The 19,846-nt window shown below is 47.5% G+C and overlaps 1 protein-coding gene and 1 long non-coding RNA gene across 7 annotated transcripts in view; one reads left to right on the top strand and one right to left on the bottom strand.

Moving 5' to 3' along the window:
• The window catches only part of LOC310678122, an 85,388-nt gene that overhangs the window by 7,983 nt on the left and 57,559 nt on the right, over positions 1-19,846 (top strand). The window lies entirely within an intron of this gene.
• The window catches only part of CHST3 (carbohydrate sulfotransferase 3), a 44,827-nt gene continuing 37,481 nt past the window's right edge, over positions 12,501-19,846 (bottom strand). For 5 of the 6 annotated variants that reach the window (XM_083441418.1, XM_083441421.1, XM_083441420.1 and 2 more), the window contains 2 exons: positions 19,518-19,793; positions 12,501-17,882 (listed from right to left, as the gene is read on the bottom strand). In XM_083441418.1, coding sequence (XP_083297544.1) covers positions 16,643-17,882; positions 19,518-19,654 — 1,377 coding nt within the window. In that variant the 5' untranslated portion in view covers positions 19,655-19,793 and the 3' untranslated portion in view covers positions 12,501-16,642. Of the gene's footprint in view, positions 17,883-19,379; positions 19,794-19,846 lie in introns of all 6 variants that reach the window. The other variant, XM_083441423.1, reaches the window with a different exon arrangement.

Genomic DNA, 19,846 nt, shown 5'->3' with positions numbered 1-19,846 from the left:
TGTTTCCGTGCGCTGCTCTGGTTCGCCAGAAGTGGCTTAGTCATGCTGGCCACATGACCCGGAAGCTGTCTGTGGACAAACACCAGCTCCCTCGGCCTATAGAACGAGATGAGCGCACACCCCCAGAGTCGTCCTCGACTGGACCTCACAGTCAGGGGTACCTTTACCCTTATCCTGTCCATTGGTTCTCCCCCACAATTGCCCCCTATCAGCTCCCACTCGCATTATTTATTATTATAATAAAGGTAAAAGGACCCCTGACAGTTAGGTCTAATCGTGAACGACTGTGGGGTTGCGGCGCTCATCTCACTTTACTGGCCGAGGGAGCCGGTGTACAGCTTTCCAAGAAGGCTGCAGAGGTGTTGGGTGAACCTCCACTCAAGTCCCTTTCATGTTTTTCAGCTGAGGAACTGCTCCCAGAGACCGATCATATAGCGCCAGACCCACTGTGCACCTGGTTCTTCTCTCACTGATCAATTGATGAGCTACTTTTCACATTCAAAAAATCAGCGAATGGCAAACCTCATGGACAGCTGAATCCATGTTTCCCAAATCCTAGTCCAACACACCAGCCACTAGGCCAGGGGTCAGCAAACTTTTTCAGCAGGGGGCTGGTCCACTGTCCCTCAAACCCTGTGGGGGGCCAGACTGTATTTTTTGTGTGGGAAAAGAACAAATTCCTATGCCCCACAAATAACCCAGAGATACCTTTTAAATAAAAGCACACATTCTACTCATGTAAAAGCACCAGGCAGGCCCCACAAATAACCCAGAAATGCATCTTAAATAAAAGGACACATTCTACTCATGTAAAAACATGCTGATTCCCGGACTGTCTGCAGGCTGAATTTAGAAGGCGTCCTTTCTGAGCAGCTGCATGGAAGGTTAATAACACCTCTTGGAACAGCCCAATCCAGGAGATATAGGAGGGGCAACGGCATCCAAAATAAGCAGCCAAGGCCTTTGGCTAAAAAGAGGGCACTGAAAAGTACACAGGTTGTGGGTTTCCTCAGAGTCTGTTGGGCCTGGAGTTCACCACACATTAGAGCTTCCCTTTTGGCTGGGCTGGACACCGACCTGGGCTTCCAAGAGAAAGAGGCCTTTTATGTACATGAGAGAGATTTTGATTCATCCCAAAGCTGTCCTGTCTCCATTTCTTTCCAAGTCGGGGGGGGGGGGGAGCCTTCGTTTTATTTATTTGCCTTACTGCATCATAGAAAGACCAGCAACTTCTAAGAAAATTTCTCTTCCTGTCAACATTTCACAACAGAATGTACCTTTTCCTTCATGTCCCCACCGCAGCAAGGAAACGGCTGTGGTATTCAAAGAACCTGCTGGCTTTAAAAAACTTGTTACACACCACAAACCTTCCCAACAACTAAAGGACTTTTTCTCAGAACCTTCATATACAATCTACAGTGGTGCCCCGCAAGACGAATGCCTCGCAAGATGGAAAACCTGCAAGACGAAAGGGTTTTCCGTTTTCAGAGGTGCTTCGCAGGACGAATTTCCCTATGGGCTTGCTTCGCAAGACGAAAATGTCTTGCGATTTTTGAGTTTTTTTTCCGCTCCCCAACCCCTTTTTCTAAAGCGCTAAGCTGCTAATAGCCTTTTAGCAGCTAATCCGCTAATCCCTTAAGCCTTTAATAGCCGTTAATAGCCCTTAAACTGCTAATAGTGCTTATCCGCTAATGGGCTTGCTTCGCAAGACGAAAAAACCGCAAGACGAAAAGACTCGCGGAACGGATTCTTTTCGTCTTGCGAGGCACCACTGTACCTTGTAATTTTGTCTGAAGGAAGCAATTTCTTGGATTTGTCTTTAGGTCTATTCATTTCATAAGATCTGTATACTGCTTGCCTTTAACAAAACTTCAAAGCAGTTTACAATGATCTACAGTTCCCAGCACCCTTAAACTATAGTTCACAAGATTCTTGCGGGGGGGGGTGGTCATGTGTGCTTTGAATTTATGATGTGAAAGCATGATTGTACTTCAAATTCATGTTTCTTGTTTAATGTGGGTGGGGTGGCAGTGAATAAAGTTTTACTCAAGAGTAGACTCACTGAAATTAATGAACCTTAGCAATGTCCATTATTTCCAGTGAGTCTACTTGGGGTAGAATGTAATTGATTACCACCCTATATTTCTATCCTGCAGTCAGGCCTTGGGTCACTTGTTCCACATTTATTACTAAGATTACAAAATAAGAAATCATATTTTGAAATACTGAGCAGGCAGTAAGCCAGCTGCTCCCTAGTTCATTCTGCACATACTTGCTGTGTGAACCTGGCATTCTCCCTATTGGACATTAGAGGCCACTGTTTTACCATTCTTCCTAGGCAACGTGTGATATAGATCTTTCTTAGGGTAATTCTGGGTGGCTGGTTTATGGTGGGGTCAGTACTGTACATGCACACTATTTTTTGCTGTGGCCACATGACATTGTTTGCATTAAAATGTCATAGAAAAAGCCTGTTTCCAGTGACATGGGCATCTGTGAGGACCTGGATCTAGATGGACGAATGGTCTGATCCAGGCAGCTTCCTAAGTGTACTCAGAAGGTAATTCTACTGAGTTTGAAAGCTCCTGGCATATGGGAGTGGAGCACTAACCTGCATTGTGCTTTACAGCGCAATCCTATGTATATCTGCTTAGAGGTAAATTCCATTTGGTTCAATGTGGCTTTGGTCCCAGAGATGTGTGTGCAGGCTTCCTGTCTTGCAAGCTTTTGCCTGAGTGCAAAGTGAGATTTGTGCACAGGAGCTGTCTTGCACATGCACGGCAGATGTTGGTGCATCTCATTGATCTGGCTGGATGCAGATGGGTAGCATCATCGACATAGCACCTTCAAGCGTTCAAAGCACTACATGTGCATTGCGTAACAGGCCTTTGGCTGTTATACGTGATCATTTGCACAAGCCTTAGATCTAGGCTCGGGAGCGGGGACACGGCATCTCTGTGAAGGAAGGTCCCTTGCTATTTCCAGATGCAGAACCGAGGCCAGGAGGTTCTGAATTGGCCAGTGGAGGTGGTGAGGCAAACAGAGCTCTCCTACCTATAGCCCTTGGGCTAATGCATCAAATTCCCATGAGAACAGAACATTTTCACTGCTATTTGTTAAACTTCCTCTGAAAGGGTTGGGTGTAGCGTCATCTTTAGGTTTGCCAGAATTCTTGAGGTTATACACCCTACACCTCTGTGGCGATTTATTTCCAGACACTCACCGTGTGGTGAATTTTCAATTTCCAATGAAATAGGCTGTTGAAATGCTGATAGACTTGATGGATATTAGGTTATGTTGATGCATGCTTTCACTTTTGACAAAGTGTTTCATTTCTAGTATTTAGGCTCCAGAAGGGAACAGACCGCCCCCGCCCCCCATGGTTGGAGCCCTGAATTCTACCTCAGGCTGCCAACATCCCTGCAGACCACACCTGTCAGCCTCACCTGAATTCACCCCCCCCCCATCTTCTTAGCACCCCTGCATGAGAAGGCAGGCTCTGGCGGATTGAGTGGGCAAGACCAATAGTGAGCCCAACGGTCCAATGATGGTTTCTGCAGGTGCTGTAGAGGAAAATGGGGCAGGTGAGGCTTGTCAGCTTGGGAAGGTAGCCCATATAGGAGAAGGAAAACTTTGATCCTAAACATCTTCTACCTTGCGGGATATCTTTGAGAGAAGAAAAGGCTAAGGAGTAAACCTTTCACAAATCTGGAGTGGAGTGTCTCTTTGGGGCCACATCAGCAAGGCTGAGGGGGTTCTTGTCATCGGGGCAGCCCTGGACCTCCATACACACTGCCCAGGCTTGTGCCCCAGAGAGGTCGCCGCAGTTTGGCTTCACTCCCAGAGGTGAAGAAGAACACCTCCATTGTTTCTCGAGACAGACAGTTGCTATATATCTTAGCCCCCTCACCTTTCAGGTCTTAATTCACTCTTGCGGTCTTAATTCTCACTTTCCCCCCTCACTCCTGCTTGCCTGCCTTCTCCCTGGCCCTCCCCACTTCCTAACTTCACTCCACCAGCCCTGCCAGGCCAGCATCCTAGAGAATCACTTTTCTAGCCGTTCCAAATCTTGTACATCAGGATTAATTTCAGCCTTAACTAGAAAATGAGGGTGTTTGCAGGACTGTAGCTGATTCAAGTGCAATCTGTCTAGGCACAGAACATGGGTAGGCAGATGAAGCGGGAAAGAGAAGAAGGCTTGTTTCTGTTATTCAATCACTTTTATAGCCTGGGAGGTGGAGGAAGAGTCTGGGAGGAAGAAGGAGCAGCGGCAAAGAGAAAAGTCTTGGGTATGTTTTTTCTTATGTCCCCACTGGAAGTCAGGGTGACATGGAAGGTAAAAAGCATTTCCTAAACAAGCGCCGAGTCGCTTTTTAACAGTCCTGCATGCTAGCCTGTCTTTCCCCCCGAATGGAGGTATTTGTTCTTAGTTTAAACAAGCCGGCGAATGTCTGGAAGTGTTTTGAGTCACAAGGCAAGGCTGTTTCTTCCTCAGAGCCTGCCGTTTCAATGCTCCCATTTAGAACATCCCACAGGGTCAGCTTGCAACAGGAAGAGCTGGTGGCTGGACGTGATTCTCAGCAACGATCATAATTATAGGTTCTCCTGGATAAATAGATAACACGTGAACCCCACTGAGTACGCTAGTCACTTTTGGAAGATACACCCCAGTTTATTCTTTTGAAACTTGCGGTATACTCACAAACCCATGTGCACATTGGGGTCACTGTGAGTTGAACACTGAATGCGCACAGTAGTGTGTGTTGACATCGAGTTTTAAGTGAGAGGGGACTGGTGCACACCTAGGGAGCCAGCTCAGTGTGGGGCCAGATTAAGCCCTGGAGTCTCCAGCTGCTGATCCTCATAGCAACATCTATTTAATTATTTAGCCCAACGGTCAAGAAGGCGGTTTCTGCATGTGCTGTGGAGGAAAGAGGGGGCAGGGGGGCTCATCCACCTGGGAAGGTAGCCCGTCCAGGAGAAAGAAGACTGATCCTAAACCTCCGCTGCCTTGCAGGATATCTTCAGGAAAAGAAAAGGCCAAGGAGTAAACCCTACGCAAATCCAGAGTGGAGTCCCTAAGACGGTTGGAGGGTGCCTTGTACGCCTCCTTCCAGCAACTCCTGCAGCCAACACTCTACTTTCCTTTGGGCCACATCAGCAAAGCCAAAGGGGGGTGGGGGAGTCTTGTCATCTGGGGTAGCCAAGGACCTCCATACACTCTACCCTGGCTTGCACCCCAGAGCGGTCAATTTGGTGCTGCTAACTCAGTTGTTTGACTTCGGCCCCAAGGCGCACTCCATTGATTCTCAAGACAGACGGTTGCCAACAACATGATACCCTGCTTTTCTATCAAATATTCTCAGCTTACAAGTGATAACTTTAAAAAAAGTGGTCCAAAACTTGCGCTTTGCATGCACGCCACCCTTAAGAACCTGACTGCTGACTGAAGCCGTAGTGTGCAGATTCCCTTCAGCTGTGCAAGTGGAAATAAGATTTTCTCCTCGATAGGGAGGCAAGAAGCAACATCCCCCCTGCAGCTTCCCTTTCTCTGGCAGGAGGACGAGGGTCTTCCTGGGAGGCAGGGGTGCAAGCTCCCAGTGGCCCCTCGGAGCCCCGGCTGGTATGGCAAGAGGCCAGAGGATGCTTGCCTACTGCCCTGGCTTCCCTAGGGCAACACTCTCTCCCACAAAGGAGGCAGTGCGTGGTGATGCCACCACCCTTTGGCCCCCTGTGTCAGTGAAGAAGACCTGTTCCTGCAACTTAACTCTTCCCTCCCTGCCACCCCTTCCTCATCCCTCTTCTTGTGTATTCCTGTCATGTTGACATTTTACTATTTGTTTACTGAGTGAATAAATGGCCGGGTTGCACTTAGAGGCTATTAATAGGGCAGGAGTGGCATGGGAAAGGGGACGGAAGGAGACAAGAGTGCAAACGGGCTGCTATTTCCAGCCGGCCTCCAACTAATTTTGAGCCTGGCTTCAAAAGCCAGACTGATGGAGAGGATATTAATAGAGCTGAATGAAATCCACAGCTTTTGTTGCCCGCGGTGGGAATTACAGTGGTTGGGAGGGGGAGCAAGAGAAAGCCAAACCTTCTTTTCAAATGTGAAGCTAGGAAAAAATGCATGGCATTTTCCTACTAGGGACATTTTCTATTACAAGCTCAAAAATCCTACTAAGATGTTTAGATCTCTAAATAAAAACCCTACTGAAGGCAATTTGAACACACATGCCCATAGACACATGGTTTCAGTATATGTCTGTCTGTCTGTCTGTCTGTCTGTCTGTCTGTCTGTCTGTCTATCTATCTATCTATCTATCTATCTATCTATCCTACCAGGAAAGGAAGCTCTGACTGTTTCATAGAATTGCAGAGTTGGAAGGGACCCCTGAGGGTCATCTAGTCCAACCCGCCGCAATGCAGGAATATGCAGCTGTCCCGAACGGGGATCAAACCTGCAACCTTGGCGTTACCAGCATCATACGCTAACCAACCGAGCTATCCAGGCTTTTATAAGGCCGCTCATAAGCTGCCTGCTAAAACAACTGTCTAATTAAAGCAATCTATTAGCTCGGTTGGTGAGAGCGTGGTGCTGATAACGCCAAGGTCACAGGTTCAGTCCCAGCTGCATATTCGTGCAATGCAGGGGGGTGAGTTACATGATGCTCAGGGTACCTTCCAACTCTTAGGATCTTAAATTAAACATTAAATTGCCTTCATGGTCAGGTTTTTTAAAATAAATTGCCGAGGCGCTCTAGGATTTTCCTTTGCAGATGGTGTAGAAAAAAGCTTACCCGCGTCAGACATAGCGGTAGCAGTGGCATCACCTAGTTGGGGCTACAGCAGCAGCAGGAGCCCATTTCATTACTCAGTATGCCATACTAGCTGTTCCCCATGAGGCCGACTCCATGCGTGGAGGAAGGCCACATCCCAGTGGCTGAGCATAAGCTTGATATGCAGGTCTCAAGTTCACTCTCCAGTTATCTCTCCGATAACAGGGCTTGGAAAAGGCCTCTGTGAGAGATCTTGCGGGGAGTCACTGCCAGCCAGAGGAGGAGATACTGGGCTAAATGCAAATACTTTTTGACGCTACAGATAATCGGCTTCACACCTCTTGCTAGATGGGCTGGTATCCAAAAAACCTGGATTCTATCCCTCTCACCCCCAGTTAAGGATTTCTGTGAAACCCGCAAAGCTTACATATTCTCCCCCCATAATTGCAGAGATTGCACACCTCTCTCTCTCATCCTCCTAAGACCATCTGTTTGATAATGTATCACAGAAGAATAACTTTAGGAGACTTCCTCTTTTGCAGTGAGCATGTGGTGGGCGATTCATTTGCTACTCCTGGAGGGGCACAGAAGAAAAGTTAACTCTCTGGTGTGTGTTTTTTTCTCATTTCCTTTGCAGTCAACACTGCTAAAAAAGATGGTGGGAAGGGATACAAGAAGCGTGCAAACATGATTTTCTGTGCCTTGATAGTTTATACTTTCCGCGCTAATGTAGCCTACGGTACACATCGTGGCTTGCTATAGAATCCCAGGAAATGTGCAGTTGGATATCAAATATATTTACATGGCTGGTATCTGCGGCAGGCTACGACAGTAATGCCTCTGAACATGTGCAGAGTACCAATTTGCCACGAAACCTCTGCACTCAGGCTTCATGCAGTGGGGGGGGGGGGCTGCGCTTCTTGGCTGACTGAAGCTGCCTCCTCCCTTTCAATATATTGAGCTCAACTTTTATTCCTCCTCCTCCTTTCACTGTCTCTCTATGAAACGGGGGAGAATGGAAAGCAACGGGTGAGAATCGGGGAGGTGAGCAACCAACACAGCAGATGAGGAAATGTGAGAGCATACCATTGCCTCCTTTTGGGCGCTTGTTAAAAAGCTTTACAGGAGGGTGCTTTCTGCTTTGCTTTGTCTCCTAGACTCCACATTTATTTTCCTGAGCACCTTAGGACATGTCAACACTTGTGGTTACTTAAGCAGGCAGTCTCAGCAGCTGGCGCATCGTCAGCCGCCATCTCCCACTGCCAGACAAAAGTGCCAGACAGATGTCAGTTTAGAATAGCCGAATTATGCATTTATTTTTATTTAAGAGCAAAAACAGATCTTCTAACGGGTCCATAGCCTTGGGTTGTTGTTGTTGTTTTAAATGTGCAGCAGTTCTCTGCTTGACAATAAAACCTATCAAGGCAGCTAGGCACTGTTATTGCGCCATAGGATCTACCTTTGGGCTTTGATGTGGCAGGTTATTAGAGGGGGACAAGGCCACCAATGGTCAACTGACTGTTCCCCCCCCCCCCCGAGAAGAAGCAAAGGTAACCACATTGGTCCAAAAGTGCAAACTCCCAAATACGTTGGAACCAACTGAACTGTCCCAAAAATGTGGCAAGCCACTGAGCTTTCCCAGACCTCTTAATCAGGCGGTATAGTGCAGGAAACAGGGAGTGAGGAGGGATGAGGGGAAATTGCAAACAAAACGAAGGCGTACAGAAATTAGGACGGTTTTGTAGCCACAGTTATGGTTGATGACTCTTCCAAGCAGCTTGCAAATGAGTCAGAGCTTCCTGCTAGGTTGTGAGTTAGAAGCAGCTTTGTCTGGAAGAGCTTCCGCAAGGCCTGTCAAGAAATAAAATAAAAAAGCAGCAGCCTGGGTTTTAAGGGGGCCGAACAGGCATCTCTTTGTGGTAAAACCCTGCCTATGTGCTTGTGTCTGCACCCCTGCAATGCCTTCTTAATCATTCGTTTGTAAACGGGCCACTATATAGACGCCCTTCACGTTACAGCTGCCTTGAGTTTTCCCACTCCTTGAAGGAGCATGAAACATCGCCCCAACATGTCTCCGTCCAAGCAAGCACTGCCTTAGCAGGCCAGGGACCAAAGCAAGTTTTAAGCACCAGGCAAAGCTCTCCAGCTAAAAACCTCCATCACAGCACATAGGGCCAGTAAGAAAATATTTACATATTGGTTTCACTATTTTTGGGAGAGCTCCTAGCTCATAACACAGACATCTCTGTGTACAGGTAAATAAACAGAGGGGAGGGCATTCTCTGAACCTCTCAACTGCTCTCCACGTTTTCCTACCATTTAACACAGCTGTTCTTCCTGGCCTCCTTCTTCACAGATTCCTCCCACCCATGTGAACCCCTTCAGTTTGAAGATACAGGGCCTGCCTTGAATCTTGTTTACTGATGTTTTGGTTTTAAACAAACTAAAACAGCTGTTTCTGGCAGAATGATATTGTCCATTCGAAGATGGGGTTTAAAAGGGGGACGTGACGGACAGATGATTCTTCCGCTTGAGTTAAAGCACGGCCCAGGATAAACGAGAAAGCAAGAGATGGAAAAACAGATAAAAGTAGGAGAGAGCAGCTCTCTCAACGGCCTTGGAAGGCTGAGAGCAGCTGGAAATGCTAAACTTTTTGGCTTGATGCACGCCTACAGTTCTGTCTCTGAGGCATGCTGGATGGGGCAGGGTGGCGGAGCTGCAGAATTTTAGGCCATTAGGTGAGTAAGCAATACCAAATCCAATTGTCTCAGGGCAGGATCTTGCTTGTATCCTGTGCACGTGTGGGAAAATGCACTCAACTACAGCATGCACCACTTTTTCCTTTCACACAGAAGCAGAGGCCAGAAGTAGGGCAACAGACTTTATAATCAGAGGTTCAGTGCCACTGCAGGCTTCTTTTAACATTGGTAACTCCTGCCTTTTTGAAAATGTTTCGCAGGGCAACCATAGGGATACCTATGGAACTCCGATGGCTCTACTCCAAACTCATTTTTTTCTGTGTTACTACATGAACATTTAGTTGCACTTAATTACGTTTTAATGACTGTCTTTTCTATGTTTTAGTTTGTTCTATATTTTTTTTCTGTGTAAGCTGCCTTGAGACTGGGGAAAAGGTGGGTTATAAATAACTTTAACTTAGTGCAATGATGCAGGTGGCGCTGTGGGTTAAACCACAGAGCCTAGGACTTGCCGATCAGAAGGTTGGAGGTTCGAATCGCCATGACGGGGTGAGCTCCCGTTGCTCGGTCCCAGCTCCTGCCAACCTAGCAGTTCGAAAGCACGTCAAAGTGCAAGTAGATAAATAGGCACCGCTCTGGCGGGAAGGTAAACACCGTTTCCGTGTGCTGCTCTGGTTCGCCAGAAGCGGCTTAGTCATGCTGGCCACATGACCCGGAAGCTGTACGCCAGCTCCCTCGGCCAATAAAGCGAGATGAGCGCCGCAACCCCAGAGTCGGTCACGACTGGACCTAATGGTCAGGGATCCCTTTACCTTTACTTAGTGCAATGACAAGCCCAGTGTTAGAAATTCCCCAGGCGCCAGGGGTGTTTTGCATCTGACTTGGGTCCAACTGCAACCACGTGGAGGTCTCTGCATGCCAGGTTGGCTGTGGGCATCTCCATCTGGCTGCTCCCTCCAGCTTCCTTAAGCAGGTAAGCAGAAGACCTTTATTTATGGAGTACATGGTTCATCCCTCTTCTCAGTCAATCCCTACAATGACCCTGTGAGGTAGTCTAAGAGGCTGCGACTGGCCCAAGGTCACCCAGTGAGCTTCAAGACTGAGTGGGGATATGAACTCTGATCTCCCAGGTCCTAGTCCAACACTCTAACCACTACACCACACCGGCTTCCTAGAGTACTTCTGCTGTGGGGCAGCTACATAAATTAAGTAGGCAAATAAATACGGGGAAAGCAAAATGTCACTTGGATCTGGAATATTTTCCTTGAAGCGTCAATTTGTTTTTTTCTTGTTTGTTTTATCTGATGTTTTAATGTGTTGTAAACTGCTCTGAGGGTTTCTTTCTTTAAAATACAAAGCGGTATAGAAAGCAATCAAATAAAAATAGTTGTTGCTGCCTTTCTGCTTCGAAGACTCCCGAACCAATAACCTTACCCTTGTAGGACGCTTTGTGTGCCAAAAACTGTTCTTTGCAAAGTGAACCCGACGGCTGATAGGAGCTGCTTTGCCCTGCCCCAAGGCAACAGGGGGTCAGGAGGCCACACAGCAAAGGAAGCCCGTAACTGGGCTTATGCGCCATTCTCCTGGGCCAACTGCATCCTTTTACAGCACAGATGGAAGTGAAGACAGCATGCTGATGGAATCTTGACAGAAGACACGAGGGGGGTGCGAGGCTGTGTTGTTGGAAACCTGATTTTTCTATAATCTAGCAAGTCAAAATACCCAGAAGGTCAAAGCCTGTCTCACTCTCTCACAGACTGAAGATGTGTTCATCAAGTTTCCAAAAAAAAAACAACCACCCCACCAACCACCCACCCTTCCTTAAATAAATATACCAGCACTGAATGACGCCCTTGTGCTCAGGAAGGTCAAATGATTGGCTTAGGAGAAAATTGCCTCTCTGTGTCTATCCCCGGGCTAGCTAGAGTCGGGAGCCTTTCTGTGTGATCTCCTGAGAGCTGCCAAAGAATTACACCCCCCTCCTATTCCTGGGTCTGCTCCTACCAGTGATTCTGGACTCCCACTTTTGGCCTGGACTCTTATCCCCCAGTGGATACAGCAAGACTGGCAGACACTGTGCTTAACCAAGCATCTCCATATGCTTGCACCATGTCAATATAAATTAAGTATATAAAAATGTCCACAGCCTTACAAAACAGGAAGCTTTCTCAGCTGCCAAAGTACAAGAACAGGGGCTCTCTGGGGGAATGAACCCCATATTTGATATAGGGTTGGCCAGGCTGCAGTCCAGAAAACCTGCCTTTACCTTCAACCAGATGAGGTTGCTGCCACGGCATCGCCCTTCCTACACCAAGTCGCTCCTCCCTCCTCCTATGGGGCAAAAGCAAAGTCTTGCCTGGTTCGCCACCTTGCAGAAGCGAGTTTGGCAATGTCGCTGTGACATCAAACGTTTTAATGATGAAGTGGGTTGTCTGGGCTGCAGCATGACAGCCATACCTATTTTGCTTTCCGTGAATATATTTATAGGATAGCTTGATTCTAGACTTGCCAGTCACCTGCGATCTGTAAAGTATAAATGCAGCTAATGACTGCAATCCAGCACCCATTCAGGCACACTTAAGCCCCATTGGCTAAAATTATTGGTATAGCATTACTGGGCAATGGATTATGGCTCCCCTGCATTTTCCGGTGTAATAAAACTGTATGCAATACTTTTCTTTTTCATTTTAAGATCTTAACGAAAAGTCTGTATGCCATCACACTGTGAATCCTCTTCTTATGTGACTGCAACCACGTCCCCCTCCTCAAACACACCTTTTCATTGGCAAATAAATAAATAAATGCACCTCTTGCAGTGCAATAGGAAGAATTCTGTTGAGCTGAGGATACAGAACACATTGTTAAAAGAACAAATGGCTCTCCTTATCGTTTCTAAGATAGTTAGAGCTATTTGCAGCGCTGAGATTACAGAGGGAGAATAAAATGTAATTGTTTCCTGCCCAGTTCTTTCCTTTAAATAGAACCCTTCTCTCTCATAAAAGATTCTTGCAAAAAAACAAACAGGAAGGGAAAAAAGACATGTTTTATTTTAACCAGAGCTACTCTTAATTTAATTGCATTTCTATTTATTGGGAAACATTTCCGAGTCTGTTTTTCTTTTGGTGCAGTCCCAATTCCTGCTAATAAAGTTATTTTTCACCCCCCCATACAATAAATAAATAAACAAACCCACTGCACATTTTACAGCTAAAGACAGACAGAAAACATACAAAACTGGAACCATTTTGTAGATGTAAAGAAATTATGGCTGCTTTTCACCAAAGCCACAGTTGTACTTTTTTTGAAAACAACAACACAACAGAATGTGAAAGCACAATTAAAATTAAGCAACAGCAAAAGCAACACATAGTGAACACAGTGCTGGCTGAAACTTTCCATAAACCAGAATAATTTCCAATGGGCATGGGGGCTGTATCCTACCTGCCTGTGGACTGGATATATTGAGATTCAGAAGTAAAGACTGTCCATATTGCTTTTCATAAGACAGAATGTTCTCATAGCTGTCCAACACCTCTGTACTGTGTCCTTTGGAACAGGCCATGTTTGGGCTATGCTTCCTTCTAGTAATATTCAAGAGAGAGAGCAAGCTATGCTGTATCTGACCCTTGTCCTGCTTAAGACTGTTTCATAGGTAGCATTCTGCCACCCTGCAGGGAGAAGAATTTGCACCATTTGGTGCAAAGTCAGCAGAAGTGTTTGCTTTGCCACCTGTATGCAGCTTCCCAACCAAGGCAAAAAGCAAGCACGTGCCCTAACGTTATGACAATGGCACAGGTAGCTTTTCATCAATATTTCTTCTGTGTAGAAACTGACATTTAAGCCTCAGTTATACATTTTGTAGCATTGTGCCATATCATATTGTCTCCTGCATCCATAACCTCTAACCATGTGGTTTGGGCAGATTGTGCAGCTCCGCACCACACTAACAATATCTGCTAGTACATAAACCCAGAATTCACCTGAGCCGCCATGTGAGTGGATGTTGCAGCTGTGGATGCAACCATCCTGCTCTAGACCAAGTTTCACCAGTCTGGTGCCTTCAGACATTTTGGGCTAAAAGCAGCCGTGCTGGTTGGGGCCGATGGGAGTTGGTTGTCCAAAACATATGAACGTGTATCAATGGAGCTTTCGAGTGATTCCAAAAAAGTGTTTTACGTATATCCATCAATGCGCACCATTCAGCAGGACTCCGTTTCACTCTATGCCAAGTTATATAAGAGCAACGTGTCCCAAACTTGGGTCTCTGGCTGTTTTTGGACTACAACTCCCATCATCCCTAGCTAACAGGACCAGTGGTCAGGGATGATGGGAATTGTACTCCAAAAACAGCAGGAGACCTAAGTTTTGGAAACACTGCAACAGAGCATGAACATTTCCCTACAGTGACCCCCAAAAGAGAATTCTGCTTGCGTCTAAGAACCACCCCTTCCCCACCACAGACAAGAGGGTTCCCTTCAACAGTGGGGCAGGTGCTCTCAATGCCTACTGTGTGCAAAAGAACTCCAGATCCATGCGGGCTGCGCCCACATCCATCTCCTTTGCCCATGGTGCTGTCCTGGACTGGAAATGAATGCACAACCCTTGTTTAAAGGCTTCCCTGAATTACGACTGGGGGAAATTTCACACATCATAGGCATCATTTGGTAACTTGGCTGATCGCTGAATGTGTGAGACAGCGAGGATCAGTCACCACTTATCAGTCAGGCAAATTATCTCCACCGAAGACAGGTTAATAAGGGTGGAGGGGAAAGAATAATTTGTGCTCATTTGCTGTACAGGTGACTGGTGCTAGTGATCTTGAGTGTGTGAAGTCATCTAACTGGGTGAAAATTAGCTGATGTGAACACCCACTTCCTCTGTGATGCTTTCTGTGGAAAACCTAGCTTTGGAACTTTGGAAGACATTTTGGAAAGAGTTAATGGCAACCCAGAAGCATTTTTCTTAACCTTCTGCTCAGCGGCATACTCTTTCTTTTTATCTTCTACTACACCATGGTATAAATTTTCTGTTTAGATAATCAACTGTTTTTTCTGGGTGGGGTGGAGAGATGATATTTTCCCCCCGCAGCTGTGCAAAAATCCTCTTTTCATTCCCTGATCACTCACTTCATGTCAGGAAAATAGGACCGTGATGCATACAGTTCTATTCTGAGCAGATTAAAGTAAAATGCAGTTACTTATTCGGCAATTCTCTCCCCATTCTCCCCCCCCCCCAAAAAAAAATAAAGCAATGGTCTTAAATGCCGTAAGCATTAACAGCTTCTGGCTGAATGGCATTTGTTAAAAGAAAGAAACAAAAGGAAATGAAGGTTCTAATAATATTTGACTCCATAGACATCTCAGCCAATTGAGATTGGAGATATTTTACCTATTACAGAAAGTAATTGTTTCTTTTTTAAGGTGTTAAATTAGCATTGCAAGAAAGAACTGTGACAACTGTGAAGAATGGATCAGAGTCTTATATCTGTCTCCGCTCAGAAATGTGACATATCTCCTGCTACTCTTGGTATATGCCATTATATTACATCCTTTTGTATTCATGGTGACACAAGGCAAGGCCCTTTGTTGTTTTTCCTACCACAGCTTCCCCTCTGGCATATATATATGCGCTCATCTGGAATAAACTCAGTATTTCCACCTTGGATGCTCAGTCCAGGCAGGGCAAGTAAGCTAATAAGTGCTTCAGTTTAATAGCAGGGGCTGACATGTGCTAAAGATTCATTGGGTGGTTTCTTACATGGTTGCATTCACCTGAAGCAAAGCAACGAAAAAGTGAACCCACAACCAGAAAGGAATAAGAGGAGCTTATTGACGGCTCTCAGAGATCTTGTTTCTTGCTGTTGCAGAAACCATTTCCGTTTCCTATCACTGAACCAGCTCCACTGGCCTGTTGCTTCGTCCCCTCTGTGTTTCGGCAGGCCTGCTCTGTACAAAACAACCCCCCCACTCTGAAATTGCAGAGAAAGAACTATTGGCAGTTTCCAACCAGCACTTGAAAAGGACACAAAAGCAATTATTGGAGGTAAGGAGGAGCAATCAGGGTGGGAAACACAGCTAAAGCCACAGCCTTCTGTCACCTCACAAGAAAGCAGCTATTGTTTCTAACCGCCTCCAGTCGGCTGGATGAGATTCAGTAACAATTGATTCAGTGACAAGTGAGAAAACCAGACGGCAGGTGTTTGTTTTCAAAAATAGACTATCGGAGACCAAAACAGCTGATGGCACTGAGGAAGCTTGATCCTCAGGGACACAGGCTGAATGCTATTCCATTCTTCCTCTCTTCTCCCGCCGAATGTTGTTTTCATAGCCTGCTTTCTGTCTCTCTTCCAAGGGCTTAGGTGCAAAGCAAGACAAAAGGCAGCAAGCACACGAAACTGTCCGTGGTGTAGGGCAAAATCCTCTCATTACTGTCGGTAGAGCCAGTCGTGTCCCCCCCCCCCCCCCGCCGGTGACTGGTGTGATCCAAACGCATCTCCTCAAGTTTAAACAAGGCATTAATTTATCTGAGGGTCTCAAGTAGGAAACCTTCAAAACACCCTCTTGTCAAAAGGATGAACAAGTTTCTTTCCTCTCTTTCACACCCTCTCGCAAATATCAGCCCTAAATTTAAGGCTGCCTGAGGCGATTACCAGTGCAACAACTCTGCTTTTCTTACATCTCCCCAGCAGGATGTGAAAGCAAATTCTTTTCTTTTTCTTCTTCCTTTTTAATAACTTTCAAAAATAGAATATTTTCTCTCTTTGGGTGTTTAGTGAACAAATGCCCCAGGCATTAAGAGAAAGGCCTCCTCTGCTGAGAAGGGTGTGAACATGAGGTAGGGAAAGCAGAACCCAGCGCTTCACGCTCCAGCCTGTGCCAGCTTCTGAACTCTCCTTCGTATTGAAGCTCAGCCACCTCACAAATCCATCAAGGGGCCTGGGATTTGAAAGGCAGGTGACGCCTGCTCCCAGAAAAAGCAGAAAGCACCTCGGTGCGAGGACGGCGAGCGCAAGGTAAGCAGAAGCACAAAGCAGGCTAGCCGAAGGCGTCCCCCCTCTCCACCCTTTGTGCTACACGCTGCTTCCCCTCCAACAATTCTTGTGCTTCAGCTTTTCCAATCTGACAAGAAATCTACGATGCGGAAAAATCCACCGGCAAAGTGGCGCCTTTACGTGACCCAAAAGGTCTTCCTCTCCTCCAGCAAGCTGACCGATCTGTTCGTAAGGGCCTCGGGGCTGCCGGCCAGCTTGTAGCCGAAGAGTTTCATGGCCGGGCTGCAGACGTTCTGCACCACCTGGGCGAGCTTGAAAGGGATGCTGAAGCGCCACTTCTCGAACTGCTCGGAGGAGTTTTTCCGGGTGGAGTAGATGTCGTTGCTGTTGTGAGGTGCCTGGGTGTTCTTCCGGATCCACTCCTCTACCTGCGGGGTGATGGCGACGCCCGAGAATCGGTACATCTCCTTGGCCTTCTGGAGGGGCGACCTGGCAATGTCCTCGTAGCGGACCAGCATGTAGCGGCCGCGGAGCCAGGCTGGCTGCCTCAAGCCGAGCTCCGCCGAGAGCCGGATGCTCTCGCAATTCCCCCGCAGCCGCTGCACCTCGTCCTCGTTGAGGGTCGCCGCGCCTTCCGTGGCCCACTTCTTCCACGTCTCGTACTTCCCGGAGAAAGCGACCATGCGGGATGCCAGCACCGCCCGGGGGTCCCTCACCAGCTGAATGATCCTCATGTCCAAGCGAGGGTCCTCGACGAGCGGGCGCAAGTATTCCAGCTGCCGGATCCGCACCACCTTCAGCGCCATGTGCTCCTTCCGGCGGCAGGCCTCCGTAGCCAGGGTCACGTTGAGGGGGCCGCAGCGGCGGTTCTTGCAGTGGTACTTCTCAAAGACCTTCTTGACGAACGGCGTGCAGACGGGCTCCTCGCACAGGGAGCGGCTGGAGCCACGCCGGAACAGGAACTGGGTCAGGTGGTCCTCCGGGAACGGGATGATGAAGTTCTCCAAGATGTAGAGGTCGCAGAGGAAGAGCTGCTTCAAGACGTCCCGGTAGACAAGGGCTGAGCCCACGGCGTTGGCGCCTCCGGTCTCGAAGGACACGGTCCTTTCAATGTGCCACAGCGGCTCAAAGAGGTAGAAGATGTTGCCCTGTTGGTTGAAGAATTCCCCCACGAAGGAGGAGCCGGTGCGGGTGGTGGCCATGAGAAGAATGTGTCTCCGGGTTCCCTGAACAGGCGCTGGCAAAGTCCCCCCGAGCTGCAAAGTGACATTCTGAAGGCGGTTCCTGAGCTGGGAGAAAGCCGCATCCAGCTCGCTTAAGGACAGCAGGGAGCCATTCTCTGGCAGCACCGAGCCAGAGTCCGTGCTGTTGGCTTCCATCAAGGACTGCGGAGACTGCTTTAGTTTGTCGGACACCCTGTGAAGAAAGAGAACAAAAGTCACCCTAACGAATAGCAGCAGCAATATTAAGCATGCAATGTTTCAAAGGTTATTCCAGGCCTTAATAAATCAAGTACAGCCGCTGGTTCTCACCTACTTGCCAAAAGCCTGGGGTAGAGACGACATTAGGCACCAAAATGTCTTGGGCTTGCTTGCCCGGGGTGAAGAAAAGTTTCATAGCAGGATGCTTACCTGCTAATTCTAATATTCTGACTGAACCCCTGATAAAACTTCTAAGGAATCCCTATATCCCCCAGAACACTATTTGCAAATCGGTGCCTCAGTTAGTCCAAAAGCATAGTCTGTGTGTATGTATCTCTTTGGCAAAGTCAACACAAGTGGCATGGACAAGTGGCAGCACAACCAACCAGCCATTCGCAATTTGCCACCAGAGGCTGTTGCCCTGCCATTGTAACTTGCCATAAAGCTAGCCCGGGCAATAGTGATCTTCTGTTATAGGTTACCTGGTAGCAAAAGGGAGTGTTTGAGAATAGAAATGCTTGTCTATGTACCACGGTAGTTAACTACCATGCTTGTATAAGCACTCGGAAATGTCAATTATTAGTGGTCTATGGAAAGTGTAATAACCACTGTCTAAGATGGCTTTTGACACAAGCAGGATGACCCAGGGGGGAGGAAGGGGAAAGGCCGTAACTTTGCTTTGCATTGCATTTAGACAGCCCCAGGTTCCAGGTAGGGATGGAGAGAGCCCTGTGTGAAACTCTGCCAGTCCGTGTAAAGGGACCCCTGACCATTAGGTCTGGTCGTGACCGACTCTGGGGTTGTGGCACTCATCTCACTTTACTGGCCAAGGGAGCCAGTGTACAGCTTCCGGGTCATGTGGCCAGCATGACTAAGCCACTTCTGGCGAACCAGAGCAGCGCACGGAAACACCATTTACCTTCCCGCCAGAGTGGTACCTATTTATCTACTTGCACTTTGACATGCTTTCAAACTGCTAGGTTGGCAGGAGCAGGGACCGAGCAACGGGAGCTCACCCCGTCGCGGGGTTTTGAACCGCTGACCTTCTGATCAGCAAGTCCTAGGCTCTGTGGTTTAGCCCACAGCACCACCCGCGTCCCGCCAGTCCGTGTAGACAACACTAATCTGGATGAGCCCAGTGGCCTCACCCAATATAAGGCAGTTTTCTATGTTTCTGTGAGGACTGGGATCCTATCTATACCTTTAAAAGCTGTTCAGAAAGTGACCTTTTGCAGCTGCAGCTTGTCAAGCAAGAGGGAGAAAAGGTGCGCTTCGTGAAATTCCCTCTTGCCCCTTTCTAGGCGGATTCTGCTAGAAGGCTCTCATATATATATATATATATATATATATATATATATATATAAAATCAATTTGTATGAAACCAATTCCAACCATCCATTGCTGCCTCCCATCCATGTTTAAAAGAGCAACCTGCCTGCATTCCTGGGTAAAGAGGTAGCTTAATTCACACTGGGAGGCAAGAAATATTTACCTTGTTCCAAAAGGCCGGAGAGATGGTGGTAGCAAGTTGGGACCTGCAAAGGTGGTAAGATATAGCTGCAGCCTGAAGGCTACGCTAGGGTACAGAGAAAGCCTCTCTTCCAGCACAGCTCTCCTTTCCCCCTCCTACCTTGAGATGATGTTGTTCTCCTTCTCAATAATGACAAGGGCTACCACAAAGACCAGGAGGATGGCGTATTTGCTCCTCATCCTCAGGCAATGCAGCAGCTCCCAGAAGTCTTGAGGTAACGGGTGCCCTTTATCCATGGAGAGAGAGAGAGTTGTGTTTGATGACTTGCCCCAAAAAGGCCTTTCCCCTTTGAGGAGAAGGGGGTAAAGGGACCTTCTTCAAACTTCCCCGTTGTTCTTCAGCTATCTGGAAAGCATCGTCTAGCATTAGGATGCCCTGCAGAGAGAGAGAATTTGAGAGAAATTGCACGTGTCAATAAGTATACTGTG

This window comes from Podarcis tiliguerta (assembly GCF_965153285.1).
Source record: "Podarcis tiliguerta genome assembly, chromosome: 5".
In the NCBI taxonomy this organism is placed as follows: domain Eukaryota; kingdom Metazoa; phylum Chordata; class Lepidosauria; order Squamata; family Lacertidae; genus Podarcis; species Podarcis tiliguerta.
This window is presented reverse-complemented; position numbering and strand designations above follow the sequence as displayed.